The sequence below is a fragment of the Sapajus apella genome, unplaced genomic scaffold (assembly GCF_009761245.1).
Source record: "Sapajus apella isolate SASKATOON/1434 unplaced genomic scaffold, GSC_monkey_1.0 scaffold68, whole genome shotgun sequence".
NCBI lineage: Eukaryota > Metazoa > Chordata > Mammalia > Primates > Cebidae > Sapajus > Sapajus apella.
This window is the reverse complement of record NW_022437008.1, coordinates 7,764,516-7,784,119: the sequence shown is the minus strand read 5'-3', so window position 1 is coordinate 7,784,119 and position 19,604 is coordinate 7,764,516. Positions and strand designations below refer to the sequence as shown.

The 19,604-nt window shown below is 46.2% G+C and overlaps 1 protein-coding gene across 1 annotated transcript; it reads left to right on the top strand.

Annotated features, from left to right (window-relative positions):
• The first annotated feature begins 11,169 nt into the window (after positions 1 to 11,169).
• On the top strand, positions 11,170 to 18,867 carry NUDT19 (nudix hydrolase 19). Its single transcript, XM_032249148.1, has 3 exons — positions 11,170 to 12,025; positions 16,708 to 16,915; positions 18,482 to 18,867. Exons 1-3 carry the CDS (start codon positions 11,309 to 11,311, stop codon positions 18,685 to 18,687), a joined length of 1,131 nt encoding a protein of 376 aa, XP_032105039.1. The 5' UTR covers positions 11,170 to 11,308; the 3' UTR covers positions 18,688 to 18,867.
• The last annotated feature ends 737 nt before the right edge of the window (positions 18,868 to 19,604 follow it).

Genomic DNA, 19,604 nt, shown 5'->3' with positions numbered 1-19,604 from the left:
CTCCTGCTTCATCCAGTCTGGGTGAATCTGAATAAGGGCCAGAGTGCCTTTGGAGATGACACAGAACGTTTTTAAGCCCCTCCTCCCACACCTGGAGTCTCTTGCTACCTTCCCCAGAGTCTCATCTCTCTGGCAAGAGAGGGCTGGGACATTTCATAACCCTGTGTTGGAAAATATACCTAGGCCGGCACAGTGGCTCAAGCCTATAATCCCAGCACTTTGGGAGGCTGAGACAGGTAGATCACCTGTGTCCAGGAGTTTGAGATCACTCTGGCCAGCATATCGAAACCTTATCTCTACTAAAAAATACAAAAATTAGCTGGGAATGGTGGCACACACCTGTAGTCCTAGCTACTCAGGAGGTTGAGGCAGGAGAATCACTTGAATGCAGGAGGTGGAGGTTGCAATGAGCAATGTTGTGTCACTGCACTCCTGCCTGGGTAATGGTGCAAGACTCCGTCTCAAAAATAAATAAAAAAAAAAAAATAAAATAAAATGTACCTAAAACCCGAGTCCTAAAGGTATTCTCCTGTTTCTAACACTGGGAACCTTTGTTCTTATCAAGGTATTTTGGTTCATGAATTTTTTTTTTTTTTTTTTTTTTGAGATGGGGTTTCACCATGTTGGCCAGGTTGGTCTCGAACTACTGACCTCAGGTGATCTGCCCACCTCGGCCTCCCAAAGTGCTAGAATTACAAGCGTGAGCCACTGCGCCCAGCCAGGTTCATGAATTTTTTTAAAAAATGGTTTAGCAGAACCTACTGTTGAAATTAACACATCAGATGCTGTGTGTTCCACTGAGAGCAGTAGGACAAACAAGGTTTTTCTTTTTATTTTATTTTATTTTTGAGACAGAGTCTGAATCTGTCACCCATGCTGGAGTGCAGTGGTGCAATGGTAGCTCATTGCAACTTCAAACTCCTGGGCGCAAGTGATCCTCCTGCCTCAGCCTCCTGAATGGCTGAGACTACAGGCTTGCACCACCATGCCTGGCGTGGATAAACAAGTTTTTGTTATTGTTACTCTTTCCACCCACTTGGCTTATCTTTGGATATTTAGTTATATGTGGATCAGATGTGTACATGATTCTGAAGGTCTGCTCACTGAAATTAGTGATAAAATGTTGCAAAAAAAAAAAAAAACCCACCTGAATTACAATAATTATACTCACCCTGTGGACCTATGAACGGTAAACAGCTATTTGAGTTTGAAAATTTTAAGCGTTAGGAGTATTGGGTATTATTTGGAGTTATAACATTGCCTAATAGAACTTCTGCTATACAACAAGCAAAATCACTTTCTGCCTTGTGCAGTAGGCTGCTCTGTAACTAGTACCTCTGCTCTCATTTCTATGTATCACGCAAGAGATTGCTTTCTAATAGAAGCCTGATTAAATTGAGATGTTTGATGCATACGTCATTAATTTTCTATGAACATTTAGTATGGTGTTAAACCATGATACAAGTGTAGAAAAAAAAACCAGAAAAATTCAAACTGTGTTAGCTGACACTGAAAAGACAAAAACTTGGAATGTCAAGGCTTTTATCATGGAAACTTTGATTTCAGAACAATGTGATCTGGACTTTTGTTATTAGTAAAAATAATATTTGCAGGAGAAAAAAATGCCTGGCAAATTATTTTTATGTGTTCTAAGAACATATGTTTTTTTTGCTTCTTTCTTTCTTTCTTTCTTTTTTTTTCTTTTTGAGACAAGGTCTGGCTCTATCACCCAGGCTGGAGTACAGTGGCATAACCTCGGGTCACTGCAACCTCCACCTCCTGGGCTTAAGCTATCCTCCTCCCTCAGCCTCCCAAGTAACTGGAATTACAGACATACAGCGGGTTTTTTTTTTTTTTTTTTTTTTTTGTAGAGACGTGGTTTCACCATGTTGCCCAGGCTTGTCTTGAACTCCCAAACTCAAACAATCTAATCACCTCAGCCTCCCAAAGTGCTGGGTTAACCAGCATGAGCCATTACACCCAGCCACTTTTTCTTTTCTTTTAAAGACAGGGTTTCTCTCTTTCACCCAGGCCGGAATACAGTGGCAAGATCGTGACTCAGTGCAGACTTGAATTCCTGGGCTCCAGTGATTCTCCCACTTTAGTCTCCTGAGTAGGTGGGACTACAGGTGCATGCCACCACACGCAGCTAATTTATTTTTTTTTTTTATGTGTGTAGATATGGGGTTTCCCTATGTTGCCCAGGCTGGTCTTGAACTTCTGTGTTCAAGTGATCCTCCCAGCTCTGTCTCCCAAAGTGCTGGGATTACAGGCATGAGCCACTGTGCCCAAGCTAAGAATGTACACTTTTAAGTCCCACGAGGCAAAAATATTTTTGGTAAATAAAATTAGAGCATAAATGTCATGATTTACCTAAGGTTTACAGTAAGCAACATAAAAGATGTGTGATATTGAATGACCACAAAGTAGTTTTGATTAAAGACAGTTCTAGTTTGCATGGGACTTTGACAATGCTGCATTTTATTTTACTTTTTACTGTGCACACTGGTACATGTGTAACTACTCTACTGCTCTACTCTTTTTTAATATGTACTTCTCTGTTCTGGAATGAATACTTTTCAAGGGTGCAAGCCCCAGGGCATGAAATGAATGCCGTAGAACTGGCCTCTACATTTCTTTTTGGTGTGTTTCTTCCTGCAAGACCCGGCCAGCTGCGATGGGCAGAGGACACTGCCTCTCTCTCCAAGTACCTCAATAAGTAATTGACCTACTTGTGCCTCATGTCTCTCATTTGCAAAATGAGAGTCCTAATTGATTAACTCAAAGACTCCCCTTCTAGAGCTTAAAACATTGAACAGAATGCAGTTAAACAAGAAAGGGCTGTGTTTGTTGTTTTGTCTTTTTTGGTGTAGTTGCTTGGTTTTTGTGTATAATGGAATGGAATCATATCGTGTTCTGGTTATTGTCTGATATTAGTTTCAAAAACTAATAAAAAATACTTTAAAACTTCATATTAATTTTCAAAATCAGAATTAACTAAGCCTATCGTGATTTTAGTGCACATCAGAGTTAGTGAATGGGCTTCAAGGCAAATGTGTGGGCCGGAAGCAGTGGTTCATGTCTGTAATCCCAGCACTTTGGGAGGCCAAGGCGGGCGGATCACCTGCGGCTGGGAGTTCGAGACCAGCCTGACCAACAGGGAGAAACCCCGTCTCTACTAAAAATACAAAATTAGCTGGGTGTGGTGGCACATGCCTGTAATCTCAGCTACTCGGGAGGCTGAGGCAAGAAAATCACTTGAACCCAGGAGGTGGAGGTTGCGGTGAGCTGAGATAGTGCACTCCAGCCTGGGCAATAAGAGTGAAACTCTGTCTCAAAAAAAAAAAAAGCAAATGTGTGTAAATGCCACCTATTGGTAGTATTTAAATTAGATTAGGAATTTAAATTCAGGCTCTAAGTCAGAGTCTAAGAAAGCTCACTAATTATTAAAACAGTCTGTTTTACCCAGCAATCCAGGCCACCCGAACATCTGGATTCTGGGAAACAGTAGATAGGCAGCTCTGTCATTTGTCTTGGAGGCTGGGAGAATCATATCCCATAAGTAACTCAGTAGCCTCAGAACTGCATGAGCTGCTTTAATGCTGGGAAACACAAGCATAGCCTAGCTTGATTGTGTATGCGGCATTGGCTCTAAGGTGGAATTCGGGACTTTCTGTCTACTCTTTGATTTTGTTTTGCTTTTAGGAATTTTTTATTTTGTTTTCTTCATTCATTCATTCATTTTCAGAGACATGGTCTCTCTCTGTTGCCCAGGATGGAATGCAGTGGTGTGATCACAGCTCTCTGCAGTGTCGAAATCCCAGGCTCAAGTGATCCTCCTGCCTCAGCCTTCCTAGTAGCTGGGACTACAGGCACATGCCCTACCATGCCCGGCTTTGTCTACTTTTTGAATGATGTCCCAAACTAGAATGTCTATTAATTTAAAAAATTAAGGATAATAGGCCATAATTAAAAGTAATAGTGGGAAAAGGCACCTCCAATGATTCAGAGATCAACTTGTGATTAAAAAAAAAAAAATAGGAAAAAAATAAAATAAAAATAGAAACAGGGCCTTGCTATGTAACCCAGGCTGGTCTCGAACTCCTGGCCTCAAGTTATCCTCCCACCTTGACCTCTCAAAGTGCTGGGATTACAGGTGCAAGCCACTGTGCCCAGCCTCAACTTATGACTTTTTTTTTTAATATTTCTTTTTTTTTTTTTTTTTTTGAGATGGAGTTTTGCTCTTGCTGCCCAGGCTGCAGTACAATGGGGCAATCTTGGCTCACCACAACCTCTGCCTAGGCAGTTTAAGCGATTCTTCTGCCTCAGCGTCCCAAGTAGCTGGGATTACAGGCACCCACCACCATGCCCTGCTAATTTTTGTATTTTTAGTAGAGACAGGGTTTCACTATGTTGGCCAGGCTGATCTCGAACTCCTGACCTCAGGTGATCCACCCGCCTCAGCCTTCCAAAGTACTGGGATTACAGGTGTGAGCCACTGCACCTGGCCTTTTTTTAAAAATGTATATTCTTAATTTTGGGGCTGGGTATAGTGGTTCAGCACTTTGGGAGGCCAAGGTGGGCAGATCATGAGGTCAGAAGTTCAAGACCATCCTGGTTAACATTTAGTAGAGACAGGTGAAACCTGTCTCTACTAAAAATACAAAAATTAGCTAGGTGTGGTGACGTGTGCCTGTAATCCCAGTTACTCAAGAGGTTGAGGCACGAGAATTGCTTGAACCCAGGAGGTGGAGGTTGCAGTGAGCCAAGATCGTGCCACTGCACTCCAACCTGGCAACTGAGCAAGATTCTATCTCTATATATATGTATACACATATATTCTTAATTTTTGATATTTGAATGGGAGTGAACATCCTGATCAGTGTATTTACCCTTCACAGATTTCACTATGTAAGATGTTCAGTATTGTAAATCTTTAAGTGCCTTTCTGCAATGTGATTTTTTTTTTTTTTTTGAGACAGTCTCACTCCTGTTGCCCACACTGAAGTGCAGTGGCCCAATCATACCTTACTCCAGCCTCTACTTCCTGGGCTTAGGTGATCCTCCTACCTCAGCCTCCCGAGTAGCTGGAACTACACATGCGTGCCACCATGCCCAGCTAATTTTTGTCTTTTTAGCAGGGACAGGATCTCACTAAGTTGCCCAGTCTGTTCTCAAACTCCTGGGCTCAAGCAATCTGCCTGCTTCAGCCTCTGAAAGTGCTGGGATTACAGGCGTGAGCCACCGCGCCCGGAGAAATTAACTTTTTATCTGACTTTCCTAGGAATCAGGAGAGTGAGAGATGATAGCCAAATCCCCAAAGCCAGTTTTTTTTGTTTGTTTGTTTTTGTTTTTGTTTTTTAAATGAGATGGAGTCTGGATATGTTTCCCAAGCTGGTCTTGAATTCCTGGGCTCAAGAGATCCTCCCACCTCAGCCTCCTGAGTAGTTGGGGCTACAGGCGCGTGCCAAGCCATACCTGCCGAGACAGTTTCAATGTGCATGATAAGGAAGTCCCCTCTGCTTTCACCTTTCAAAGAAAGTAACTTTGAAACAACCAGTCTGCCTTTTGTTTTCTGTTTGTCTGTAAAACTGAGCTCCAGGCCAGGCACAGTGGCTCACACCTGGAATCCCAGCACTTTGGGTGGCCAAGGCGTGAAGACTGCTGAGCTCAGGAGTTCAAGACCAGCCTGGCCGACACGGTGAAACCCCACTACAAAATACAAAAAAAAATTAGCTGGGTGTGGCGGTGTGTGCCTATAGTCCCAGCTACTCGGGAAGCTGAGGCAGGACAATCACTTGAACCTGGGAGGTAGAGGTTGCAGTGAGCCGATACCATGCCACTGCACTCCCGCCTGGACAACAGAGCAAGACTGTCTCTAAAAAAAAAAAACAGTACCGAGCTCCTCTGTCCAGCTCATGGAAGCACCCATTTTATTTTATAGAATGAGGAGTTGCCTGATTTCAGAATTGAAAATAAAAACCAGTTAAGGGCCGGGCGCGGTGACTCACTCCTGTAATCCCAGCACTTTGGGAGACTGAGGCGGGTGGATCACGAGGTCAAGAGATCGAGACCATCCTGGTCAACATGGTGAAACCCCGTCTCTACTAAAAATACAAAAAATTAGCTGGGCACGGTGGCGCATGCCTGTAATCCAGCTACTCAGGGGGCTGGGGCAGGAGAATTGCCTGAACCCAGGAGGCGGAGGTTGCGGTGAGCCGAGATCGCACCATTGCACTCCAGCCTGGGTACCAAGAGTGAAACTCCGACTCAAAAAAAAAAAAAAACAGTTAAGATCTTAACTAGGCCAGGTGCCGTGGCTCACGCCTGTAATCCCAGCACTTTGGGAGACTGAGGTGGGCGGATCACGAGGTCAAGAGATGGTGACCATCCTGGTCAACATGGTGACACCCCATCTCTACTAAAAATACAAAAATTAACTGGCCGTGGTGGCACACACCTGTAGTCCCAGCTACTCGGGAGGCTGAGGCAGGAGAATTGCTTGAACCCAGGAGGTGGAGTTTGCAGTGAGCCAAGATCGCGCCACTGCACTCCAGCCCTGTGACAGAGTGAGACTCTGTCTCAAAAACAAACAAACAAAAGATCTTAACTAAATGTGTTGTTTTGTCCTGATACTTTACTTACATTTACCAGTTAATTATGAGAAATATAATTAAAGCTGGAGATAACAGATAGGGCAAGGTTTCAGTGCACACAGAGCTTCCACAGCCCTCTGGGTGAGCCACCCTCCCACTACCTCCATGTCTTCAGCAATCCAGAAGTCCATCAAATCTCTCATTTAATGGTCTCACTCTGTCACCCAGGCTTGGAGGGCAGTGGTGCCTGGCTCACCGCAACTTTCACCTCCTGGGCTCAAACGATCCTCCTGCCTCAGCCTCCCAAGTAGCTGGGAGTACATGCATGCACCGCCATACCCAGCTAATTTTTGTATTTTTTGTAGAGATGGGATTTCACTGTGTTGGCCAGACTGGTCTCGAACTCCTGACCTCAAGCCATCCACCCACATCAGCCTCCCAAAGTGCTAGGATTACAGGCATGAGCCACTGCACCTGGCCTCATTCAAGGGGTTTTTTTTTTTTTTTTTTTTGAGATGGAGTTTCACTCCTGTTTGCCCAGTTTGGAGTACAATGGCGCGTTCTCAACTCATCACAATCTCTGCCTCCCAGGTTCAAGACATTCTCCTGCCTCAGCTTCCTGAGTAGCTGGGATTACAGGCATGTGCCACCACGCCCAGCTAATTTTGTACTTTTAGTGGAGATGGGGTTTCACCATGTTGGCCAGGCTAGTCTTGAACTCCTGACCTCAGGTGATCCGCCTGCCTCAGCCTCCCAAAGTGCCGGGATTACAGGCATGAGCCACAACGCCAGCCTCAAAGGATTTTATAGCACTTAGTCTCCAGTCCTCTCTCCACCTTTGCGGGAGGTTTGGTGATGGGGCTTAAGTTCCAGCCCTCTAATCCTCTAATTACTTGGTCTGTCCGGTGACTTGTGCCCCTCTTGGGTATTTAGGGGCCCCACACTAAGTCACCTCAGAAGCATAAACTCAGGTGTTATCAAAGGAGTTCACTATGAATAACAAAAGACACTCCTGTAGCTCATGGCATTCCCAAAGATATTCAGAGCTTTTATGACAGGAACCCAGGAAAAAGACAAGTGTATTTTGTATTTCATATTATGCCACAGTATATAACAACAAGCTCTGAGTAAGAGAAGGAAATTCAGGTCAATCTAAAGTTGAAACCTATATACTTTTTAAAGTTAAATGTATTGAAATGTAAAGTAAATACAAGGCTGGGTGCAGTGGCTTACACCTGTAATCCCAACACTTTGGGAGGCCAAGGTGGGTGTATCTCCTGAGGTCAGGAGTTCCACACCATACCAGCCAAACATGGTGAAATCCCAGCTCTACCAAAAAATACAAAAATTAGCTGGCATGATGGCAGGCAATTGTAATCCCAGCTACTTGGGAGACGGAGGCAGGAGAATCATTTGAAGCCGGGAGGCAGAGCTTGCAGTAGGTTAAGATTGTGTCACTGCACTCCAGCGTGGTCAGCAGAGCAAGACTCTGTCTCAAAAACAAACAAACAAAAGTAAATACAGTCCAGATGTGGTGGCTCACACCTAGAATCCCAGCACTTTGGGAGTCTGAGGCAGGTGGATCACGAGAGGTTAGGAGTTCGAGGCCAGCCTGCCCAACGTGGTAAAACCCCATCGCTACTAAAAATACAGAAATAGCCGGGTATGATGGCACACGTCTGTAATCTCAGCTGCTGGAGAGGCTGAGGCCCAAGAATCACTTGAACCTGGGAGGCAGAGGTTGCAGTGAGCCGAGATTGCACCATTGCACTCCAACCTGGACGACAGAATGAGATTGTCTCAAAAAAAAAGTAAATACAGTTTAATTCATTCTATAGGTGTGCAATAATGTACACAATAACGTAAACATTAGTACAGCCAAAAACATATAGAACGTTTCCATCACCCCGAAAAAGCTCCCCCATGTCACTTTGTATTCTCATCCAAAACACCACAGGATATCAGTTTGTAAAGGTCTTTCTCTTCAAAGAGGGAAAGGGCAGGTTGGGTTTTATGCCTCCCAGGGTCTGTATTACACAAGAAAGTCATATTCAGCAGGTTTTGGGGGAAGCTGTACATATTTACGGGGTGTTGACCGCATGTGCGACGGGTGAACATATAGGTAACATACATCCCCCATGCTTACTTTTGGGCAAGGTTGTGTGAGATGCATTTGAACCAGAGCAACTCCATCTTGTTTAGGGGCTGGGTAAAATGAGGCTGAGATTGATACAGGAGTTAAGAACAATTTACTTAAGCAGAAAGTGAGGGCACAGAAGTCTTCCGTAAGGTTTTCTTTTTAATTAAAAGCAACCCCAGATCATTTCCCTTTCTCAGCCTCACAAAGTGCTGGGATTACAGGCATGAGCCACTGCACCCAGACTTTATTTTTTCTTCTTCTTTTGAGGCAGAGTCTTGCCCTGTTGCCCAGGTCGGAGTGCAGTGATGCTATCATGGCTTACTGCAGCCTCCAACTCCTGAGATCAAGCGATTCTCCCAACTCAGCCTCTTGAGTAGCTAGGACAACAGGTATGCACTACCACACCCAACTAATTTTCTTTTCTTAAGAGGCTGGGGCCAGGGGAGGTGGTTTCTGTTGTTTTGCTATGCACCCAGGACTTGGTCATCTCACTCAGGAATAACCAGCTTCTGGGAAAACCAACTGATGTTGAAAAATACACATTCACTCACAAAACTACAGTGTTATTTTACAGTGAAGGGAGCAGTATGTTCTTGTTACTTTTTTTTTTTTTAATCCCTTGTTCCTTAGGAATTAGCAGGGAGCATCATGTCCTTAAGATTTATTTATTTATTTATTTATTTTATTTTATTTTATTTTTTTGAGACGGAGTTTCACTCTTGTTACCCAGGCTGGAGTGCAATGGCGCAATCTCGGCTCACCGCAACCTCCGCCTCCTGGGTTCAGGCAATTCTCCTGCCTCAACCTCCTCAATAGCTGGGATTACAGGCACGCACCACCATGCCCAGCTAATGTTTTGTATTTTTAGTAGAGACGGGGTTTCACCGTGTTGACCAGGATGGTCTCGATCTCTTGACCTCGTGATCCACCCGCCTCGGCCTCCCAAAGTGCTGGGATTACAAGTTTGAGCCACCGCGCGCGGCCAAGATTCTTAATCCCTCCATAAATGGTTAGTCATCTGTAAAATGGTGACAACTGTTCCACTTCATGGAGTTTTGTATGAATTACACAACTAATACTATACTTACAAAGTTCCCAGTGCCTCATACACAGTGTACTTATTAACTACTACTATTTGTATCCCCTAGGATTATTATTACTCCTAGTATTGAAGACATGTTACTTTAATCGGCTGAGTACATTAATTCCTTTCTCTCCCTTGGGTTTTTTTTTTTTTTTTTTTTTTGAGACAGAGTCTCACTCTGTCACCCATGCTGGAGTGCAGTGGCACGATCTTGTCTCACTGCAACCTCTGCCTGGATTCAAGTGATTCTGCAGCCTCAGCTTCAGGAGTAGCTGTGACTATAGGTGTGGGCCACCACAACCGGCTAACTTTTGTCTTTTTTTAGTAGAGATGGGGTTTCACCATGTTGGCCCAGCTGGTCTCGAAGTCCTGGCCTTTAGGTGATCCAGCAGCATGGGCCCCTCAAAGTGCTGGGATTACAGGCATGAGTCACAGCGCCCAGCCAGAGACCAGGTCTCTTAAAACAAACAAAAACCCCTAAATATTGACAGTGTCATCTATGGACCAGGATATAACCCACATTAAAATGATGGTTTGTGAGGGTTGGCAGGAGTATAGTGTATGTCATCCAAAAACATAACAAATGTGTGATCCAATTATAATAGCAATTATGGGAGAAGCTGTCAGTGACTGATAAGGAGTTATAGAAGAGAAGACTCAATTTTACACAGGCTTTTCAAAAGATCATAACCCTGCTATGGGAGATGGGAGTCCTCTAGACACCAAAAACGTGTAGTGGAGAGAAATCTCCATGTTGAGGCCCAGATTAAACATCTCCCATCAAAGTGGAACTTGTCAAACGTCCTAAGACACGTAAGGCCGTCCCCAGGGGCCCTGACAATAAGAGGTTTCCAGAGCACGAGAGCAATTACTCTGGGAGGACCTTTCACATTGAAGCTGTGCAGTAGGAAATGTGTAATTTGGCATCTGGTTCATCCATTTGTTTCTCATTGATGTGGTTCATCGGGGCTTGCAAAGGTCAGACATCTGCCCTTTGAAGGTCCTGTCTCCCTCTCGAGCAGGAAACACCCACGTGTGGATCCTTGTTTAAAGGAGAAAGTCCTAGCCCTGAGCTTTCAGTGCGGTGGATGTTATCAGGCCTGGGTTTGCATCCTGTTTTTTACCAGGACAAGTCATATGTGCTCTTAAGCATTGCTGCTCTCAGTCCAAGCTTCCTGCGTGAGAATACTGCGGTCCTGCTTTCAGGCAGTGTGAATGACCACCGCTCGCTGGCTGCTGTGACACCCACTGTCCCACGAGAGCGCCCTAGCTGGGCCCCAGTGCACTGGAGGCCGCGCCTGCTCCGGCGGGCGCACGCCCCGCCCACAGGCAGGCGCCGGAGCCGGTGCTGGTGCCGACCTAACGCGGGGCGCTGTCATCTCCCACGAGGTCTCTGCGGGCGCGGGGGTCGCTGCGGGGCCGGGCCACCTGCCGAGGAGCTCGAGCCGCGCAAGAATCGGATCCCGGAAGCCGCCCGCGCCGCCCGCCATGAGCGGCTCCCTGCGGCCGGGCCCCAGCCGCTGGCGGCAGGCGGCCAGCGTAGTGCTGGCAGCTGGCTGGACGCTCCCGGGGACCGCCACCCAGCCTTCGCCCCCGCCGCCCGCCGAGGGCTTCCGGCTGCTGCTGCTGCAGCGCTCTGGGCGACAAGGCTTCATGCCGGGCGCGCACGTCTTCCCAGGCGGAGTGCTGGACGCGGCCGACCGCTCGGCGGACTGGCTGGGTCTCTTCGCACCGCACCACGGGCCGCCGCGCTTCGGCCTGGCCCCGGCGCCGGTCCGCCGCGCCGCCTTCCCGTCGCTGCCCAGCGCCGCCGGCGACGCCCACGCAGACGGCACCTGGGCGCTGCCTGAGGACGTCGCCTTCCGCATCTGCGCCGTGCGTGAGGCCTTCGAGGAGGCGGGCGTGCTGCTGCTGCGGCCCAGGACTTCCCCGCCAGACGCAGCGTCCGGGCCCGGCCTAGCCCTCCGGCCGCCGCCCGGCCTGGCCGCCTGGCGCGCCCGCGTGCGCCGGGACCCGAGCCACTTCCTGCGGCTGTGCGAGCACCTCGACTGCACGCCCGACATCTGGGCGCTGCACGACTGGAGCGGCTGGCTCACCCCTTTCTGGCGCGGCGGCACTCGCCGCTTCGACACGGCCTTCTTCCTGTGCTGCCTGCGCGAGCCGCCGCCCGTCTACCCCGACTTGGCGGAGGTGGTGGGCTGCCAGGTAGGGCCTACTCACGGCCGGGCTGGGGACCCCGGGGACGTGAGAGGGAGGGGTCCGCCAGGCGGCCCAGGCCTTCCCTCCAGGAGGCCCAGGCCTTCCAGGGACCCCCGCACAGGCCGAGCCCAGAGAGGTTAATCAGCCAGGAACGCTTGGATGGGCAGGAAACTCTCACCCCACGAGACCAAAGCCATGCCCTTGGTGAAGCATTCTCTGCTTTCCCAGGCTTTGGGGTCTCAAGACCTGGAGCCTGTCTCTCCACGTGGTTCTTCCAGCGGGGCCACTGCGGAGACCCAGCCAGCTCTGCAGAGCACTCATCAGACGCCAGATTCTGTCCTAAGCACTTGTACATGTCTAGACATACTTCGTCTCCACAGCCGTTTAATTTGGTTTTTGTGGAGAGCAGACTTAATAGGATTTCAATCTTACTATTTTTATTTATTTTTTTTGGTACAGATAGGGGTCTTGTCTCTCAGTGTTGCCCAGGCTGGTCTCCAGGTTCCGGGCTCAAGTGATTCTCCAATCTCAGCTTCCTGGGTAACTGGGCCCACAGGTACCTGCAACCACTCTTGACTAAATTTTTTTGTTTATTTGTTTGTTTGTAGAGACCAGATCTCGCTATGTTGCTCAGGCAGGTCTTGAACTCCTGGTCTCAAGCGACTGTCCAGCCTCAGCCTCCCAAAGTCTTGGGGATTACTGGCATACGCTACTGTGCTTGGCCAGTTTAAGTCTTTTAAAATTTATTGGCCAGTACAGTGGCTGACACCTATAATCTCACGTTTTTGGAAGAGCAAGGCCGGAGGATCGATTGAGCTCAGGAGCTCAAGACCTGCCTGAACTGTAACATACTAAGACCTCATATCTACAAAAAATTTTTAAAATTAGCTGGGCGTGGTGGTGTGCACTTGTGGTTCCTGTTACTGAGGAAGCTGAGGTGGGAGGATCACTTGAGCCTGGGAGGTTGCGGCTGCAGCGAGTCGTGATCACACCACTGCACTTCAGTCTGGATGACAGAGTGAGACCTGTCTCAAAAACAAAATCATTGAGACTTGTTTTATGGCCATGAATATAATCTGTCTCGGTGAATGTTCTCTTTGCACCTAAGAAGAATATGTATTCTGTTGTTTGTTGGTATTTTTGTAAAAACATCAAATTAGGTTGAATTATTCTATAGCATCTTGCAGGTCTTTTTTTTTTTTTTTTTTTTTTGAGATGGAGTCTTGCTCTGTCGTCCAGGCTGGAGTACAGTGGTGTGATCTCGGCTCACTGCAACCTCACCTCCCTGCCTCAGCCTCCTCAGTAGCTGGGATTACAGGCAGGTGCCACCACACCCCCTAATTTTTATATTTTTAATAGAGACAGGGTTTCACCATGTTTGCCAGAACAGTCTCGATCTCTTGACCTCGTGATCCACCCACCTCAGCCTCCCAAAATGCTAGGATTACAGGCATGAGCCATTGCGCCTGGCCATGTCTTGCATTTTTTTTTTTTTTTTTTGAACCCAGGAGACGGAGTTTTGCTCTTGTTGCCCAGGCTGGAGTGCAATGGCGCGATCTCGGCTCACCGCAACCTCCGCCTCCTGGGTTCAGGCAATTCTCCTGCCTCAGCCTCCTGAGTAGCTGGGATTACAGGCATGCGCCACCATGCCCAGCTGATTTTTTGTATTTTTAGTAGAAACAGGGTTTCACTATGTTGACCAGGATGGTCCCGATCTCTTGACCTCGTGATCCACCCGCCTCGGCCTCCCAAAGTGCTGGGATTACAGGCGTGAGCCACCGCGCCCGGCCCTGTCTTGCAATTTTTTAAATTAAATATTGGATATTGTGACTTTATGTTGTTCAGTGCTGGATTTTGTCAATTCCTTAAAGAGTATTGGCTGCGTGCAGGGGCTTACTCCTGTAATTCTAGCCCTTTGGGAGGCCGAGGTGGGCGGATCACGAGATCAGGAGTTTGAGACCAGCCTTGCCAACATGGTGAAACCCCATGTCTACTAAAAATACAAAAAAAATTAGCGGACTCCTGTAATCCTAGCTACTCGGGAGGCTGAAGCAGAAAAATCGCTTGAACCCAGGAGGCAGAGGTTGCAGTGAGCCGAAATTGTGCCACTGCACTCAAGTGTGGGTGACAGAGCGTGACTCTGTCTCAAAATAAAAAAAAGAAAAGAAAAAGGAGAGTATTGGGCTTTTCCTAGCAGGCAGTTAAGTGATTGCAAATTACCTTAATGGTCTTGAGGTTTAATTTTAAATAATTTTAGCATGCATCTATATAGCCTTTATTCTTTATTCTACAGCTAATTTAGCTCCCCACCAACTTTTTTTTTTTTTTTTTTTTTGAGACAGAGTCTCACTCTTTCACCCAGACTGGAGTGCAGTGGTGCAGTCTCGGCACACTACAACCTCTGCCTCCCTGGTTCAAGTGATTCTCGTGCCTTAGCCTCCCGAGTGGCTGTGATTACAGGCATGCACCACCATGCCTGGCTAATTTTTGTATTTTTGGAAGAGATGGGGTTTTACCATGTTGGTCAGGCTGGTCTTGAACTCCTGACCTCATGTGATCAGCCCGCCTCTGCCTCCCAAAGTGGTGGGATTACAGACATGAGCCACTGCACCTGGCCATTAGCTGCACTCCTGTGTGTAACCCTTATGAGGGCTACTCGAGTGCTGCTTATTCTCAACATGATCTCTGCACTGTGATTGGAAGGAATTCCAGTAATCCTTGGCCCCAGGTGAGCTCTGGGAGTTTAATCTTAAAGCTCTCAGGTAATTGTTCTTTCTTCAGAAATCGTTCCTTCCTTGTGCGTATAATGGTAAGTAAAATAATAATAGGGAAAAAAAAAGAGGCCTCATTCTTTCCTGGTCTCATATGGTTTCACCTTATGCATGCATAGATTAAGTGTTCAGCAGAGATTCAAAGGCGTCCTACACAGAGTTCTGGAGCTCTACTCTGTAGGTCTTTCCTCTCAGGTACAGCTTTATCCTTGGTTTCTCTTTTCATGATTTCAGTTACCCTCAGTCAACCAAGGTCTGAAAATATTAAGATATTTAGAGAGAGAGAGAGACCACATTCACTAACTTTTATTACAGGGATTGTTATCATTGTTCTAGTTTATTATAAATTATTGTTAATCTCTCACTGGGCCTAATTTTTCAGTCAAACTTTATCATAGGTGTGTTTGTGTAGGAAGGGCATAGTTGGTATAAGGCTCAGCCCTTCCTTAGCTTCAGGCATCCACTAGGGATCTGGAAAAGTATCGTCTTGCCTAAAGGGAGACTTCTGTACTCTGCTTCCCAAATTCTGCTGTGTGGGCTTCCCAAACTTCAAGCTGTGTCTCAAGCCAGTGAAAATCCCGGGCTCTGATTAGACGCTTGCTCCCTGGGTTGCAGGCTGGAAATTCCCTTTAAGCAGTAACCCTGGCCGTGGTAGGACTGGCCTCCCACCACAGTCTCCCAGGTGGCTGAAATTACAGGTGTGAGCCACTGCACTCAGCAGTAAAGCATTGCATTTGAAACAGTGCTTTGCTAGTAAGAAGTAACCAGTAAGTGATAAGGTATTGTAACCTGTGGTCTGGACTAACCTAAACAGGCTGGATTAAGTGGGTTGATGCCTGCCATCTAACCCTTTGTCTTCGTTGTTACCACTGAACTCGTATGGTTGCCTTGGAAATAACGGAGAGAGATTGGGTGGTCCTTTGAGGCCCAGAGCTCTGTTTTTCAAATGCAGTTTTGGCCAACCGCAGGATGATTAGGGGACTTGCTGAACTCTTAGATTGCTGGGTGCATACCAGGGCCCTGGGAATGTGAAGGCTTCACGGGCTTCTCAGTCAATATTTAAGCAATACAAGCTTGCAAACCTTTGACCTACAGTCATCCAAAGCAGAAATCAATTCCAAATCCCAGGGGTTGTGGGTGAGAATCAGTTTCCCCTAGGTCTATAAGTGGATATTTAGTAAACCAACTAAAGAACAACCGTTTGAGGTTATTCCATATCCATTGAATCAGCTCTTTATCTAACTGTCTATGGAAGGTAGGCTCAGGGAGAAGAGGAGGTTGTAGAATGAAGCCACCACACTGGGCAAACACTGCCTGGCTGCAACCCTACCAAGTTATTACTCTGTCAACTGTAGGCTGAATCATGCCTGCTGGCTTCCTGAAAGCTGCTGTTGCTCCTGATGCTTCACCACTGTTGTACCACATGGCATATATCACAGAGCATTTTGGTTGCTGAAGTCCCCGTAGGGCCTACGAGAGCTTTGTGGTGTCCATCATCATATCCTCAGGATCTAGCCAAATACTCATTTCCTGGAGGAATGAACGGGCACCACATTCTCAATCTACTGTGATGAGTATACCCTTCAGAGTCTTTCTTCTTTCAGCTGTGACCAAAACCACCTTGTCCTCTCTGCATCTCTCACCTTTTAGCTGAACAGCTGTCCCAGGTCAAGCCTCAGGTGTCTGCCCTATTTTCTTTACTAGTTCTGAGGATCAGTGTCCTGATAAGTAACCTCTTAAGAGGATCAGCCCAGCTTTCTTCACCGAATCCTGTCATGTTGTCGGAGGGATCTCGCAGGGCACATTAAGGAATTCATTTTACACTTTCAATTCTACCTTAGGTACTGGTCTCTTTAGCTCAAGCCTCACACTGTCTATGGCATAAATCTTAGGAAGCCCTGCCTTTGTCTTTCACAGTGGTCATCTCCATCAGAGGCGACTGAAAGTTTCTTATCAAAAGAAATTTGGTTGGCACCCCCACAGTTCTACGAAGTGAGAAGACTTGCAAACTTTGCCTCTGTCTCTGACTTGCACAGATTTTGCTTGGATCGTGCATCAGAAGGACTGGAAAGGTGGTTGCCGATCACCTTGTTAACTGCTGATGGGACACTCCAGATTTTACCAGGTAAATCAGTGAAGCCTCAGTGCTTTTGTTAGTATTCACATTCAGTGCCCTGGGCTGCATGGCAGTATTGCCCAACAGAAACAGGAATTACAGCCTGTGTTTTACAGTCTAGAGGGTATTAGCTAGAGAAGATCAAAGGCTATAAAATATCCATGTTACTTATTATAACCAGAAATTCTGCATAATGTCATACATACACATATATTTATATTAGGATATTTCCTAGACGTTGACAAAGGTCTTTCTCATGTAATTTCTCACTTTTTTGCATTTTAAGTTTGCATTATGAGAACTCATAAGTTGTCACCTAATTTGAATTAGGGAGCTTGTTGATGGTCAGTTGCTGTGGGGTGAGCACAGGATGGAGTTTTCATAGCAGTGGCAGTTTAGAGTAGGGCTTTGAGAGCTGTTGTCATGGCGGTCTGCTTAGTTCCTGCAAACAGCGATAAGATTTGTGACTCAGGGCCGGGCACAGTGGCTCACACCCAGCACTTTGGGAGGCCAAGGCAGGTGGATCACTTAAGGTCAGGAGTTTAAGACCAGCCTGGCCAACATGGTGAAACTGTCTCAACTAAACATACAAAAAATATACATTAGCCAGGCGTGGGGGCACACGCCCGTAATCCCTGCTACTCAGGAGGCTGAGGCAGGGAAATCACTTGAACCCAGGAGGTGGAGGTAGCAGTGAGACAAGATCGTGCCACTGCACTCCAGCCTGGGTAACAGAGTGTGATTCTTTCTGTCTCAAAAAAATAAAAAATAAAAGAAGTTACTCAACGTACAGGGGGGAAATTTAGCCGTTTTGATGGAATTTCTCTAAATTAACCTGAAGGTAATAGATCAGAATAGCCGACTTTGAAATACCAAAAGTATGTGGATATCAAGGCCAATCTTAGTATCAATATTGAATAGAATAAACAGAGTCATGAACTAGTATAAAAGTTACAGTTCACAGTGAAAACATTCCAGTCACAGATGTTTATGAGCCTAAAGAAAACTCTTGGCTGGGAAGTTGTGAGGGGATATTAAAAACACAAGAAGGAGGCAGACGCAGTAGCTCACGCCTGTAATCCCAGGACTTTGGGAGGCCAAGGTGGGTGAATCATTTGAGGTCGGGAGTTTGAGATCAGCCTGGTCAACATGGTGAAACCTGTCTCTACTAACAATACAAAAATAAGCCAGGCATGGTGGTGGGTACCTGTGATCCCAGCTACTCGTGAACCTGAGGCGTGAGAATTGCTCAAGCCCGGGAGGCGGAGGTTGCAGTGAGCCCCAATTGCACTACTGCAGTCTAGCCTGGGCAACAGAGCGAGACTCCCATCTCAAAAAAAAAAAAAATTTAAAAAGAAAAAAAAAAAACAACCCCATAATAAAGAAATACTGATTTAACAGCTATCTCAGTTCCAAACATATGAAATAGATCAAAATAAATACTGATTGGTATGTCACTAATATATCAGAGTGATTTAAACAGTAATACTAGAAAGAATTAAAATTGTATCCATTTTGCCATGGTGAAAAATAATTTTGTATTTAAAAATAAAATCAATTTTTTTCCTTTTTCAGGTGATGAGCTATACTTAGAAGATTCAGACTTTTTTGAAAATCTTATGTCTACTGAAAAAAAGACTGAAGAAATCATGAAGGAAGGCAAGCAATTTCACCGGATAGTGATATACAGTCGCCATCTTTATGATATCCACGTGACTGTTCAGTCAAAGTATAAACACATTTATCCTAAGAACTCTGTACTAAGTAAGAGCCATTTGTAGAGTGCTGGAGCTTGTTTGTAAACTGGCTTACTTGAAGTCCTCATGAATAATGAGGGTTGAATTTCACTTGCTTGAAACTTAAGGAAGTTTGTGCCTATAAAATTATTGTAGACTGGGTGTGGTGGCTCACGCCTGTAATCCCAGCACTTTGGGAGGCTGAAACAGGTGGATCATGAGGTCAGGAGTTCGAGACCAGCCTGAACAACACGATGAAACCCCGTCTTTACTAAAAATACAAAAATTAGCTGGGCGTGGTGGTGCATGCCTGTAATCCCAGCTACTCTGAGGCTGACACAGGAGAATCACTTGAACCCGGGAGGCGGAGGTTGCAGTGAGCCAAGATGGAACCATTGCTCTCCAGCCTGGGCGACAGAATGAGACTTAATCTCAAAAGATAAAAAAGTTACTGTAATGCAATATTTCTTTATTTTTATTTTTTTAATTTTGAGACAGAATCTCACTCTTGCCTAGAGCCCAGGCTGGAGTTCAGTGGCTCAAACTGGGCTCACCACAACCTCTACCTCATGGGTTCAAGCGATTCTCATGCCTCAGCCTCCTGAGTAGCTGGGACTACAGGTGTGCGCCACCATGACCGGCTAATTTTTGTATTTTTAGTAGAGACAGAGTTTCACCATGTTGGCCAGGCTGGTCTCGAACTCCTGACCTCATGATCCACCTGTTTCAGCCTCCCAAAGTGCTGGGATTACAGGCGTGAGCCACCGCACCCAGCATGGTGTTTCTTATGTCATGTGTTTTAGGGTGCTTTCTTGCTTATTTTATTCTTTAAACCTTACAGTATGCCACATACATGAAGTTTATAAAGTATTAATGATCTTGTTAACCAAAACAAGAACATGATTTCACAAGGGTTCCTACTTCTGTATTATTATTTCAAAAATTGAAATAACATGTTCTGC

Excerpts from the sequence above, each read along its gene's own strand:
- NUDT19 (XM_032249148.1), top strand. The coding sequence starts at position 11,309 with ATGAGCGGCTCCCTGCGGCCGGGCCCCAGCCGCTGGCGGCAGGCGGCC. Across the intron at positions 12,026-16,707 it reads CGGAGGTGGTGGGCTGCCAG|TGGTCATCTCCATCAGAGGC; the intron begins GTAGGGCCTACT and ends TGTCTTTCACAG. Across the intron at positions 16,916-18,481 it reads GACACTCCAGATTTTACCAG|GTGATGAGCTATACTTAGAA; the intron begins GTAAATCAGTGA and ends TTCCTTTTTCAG.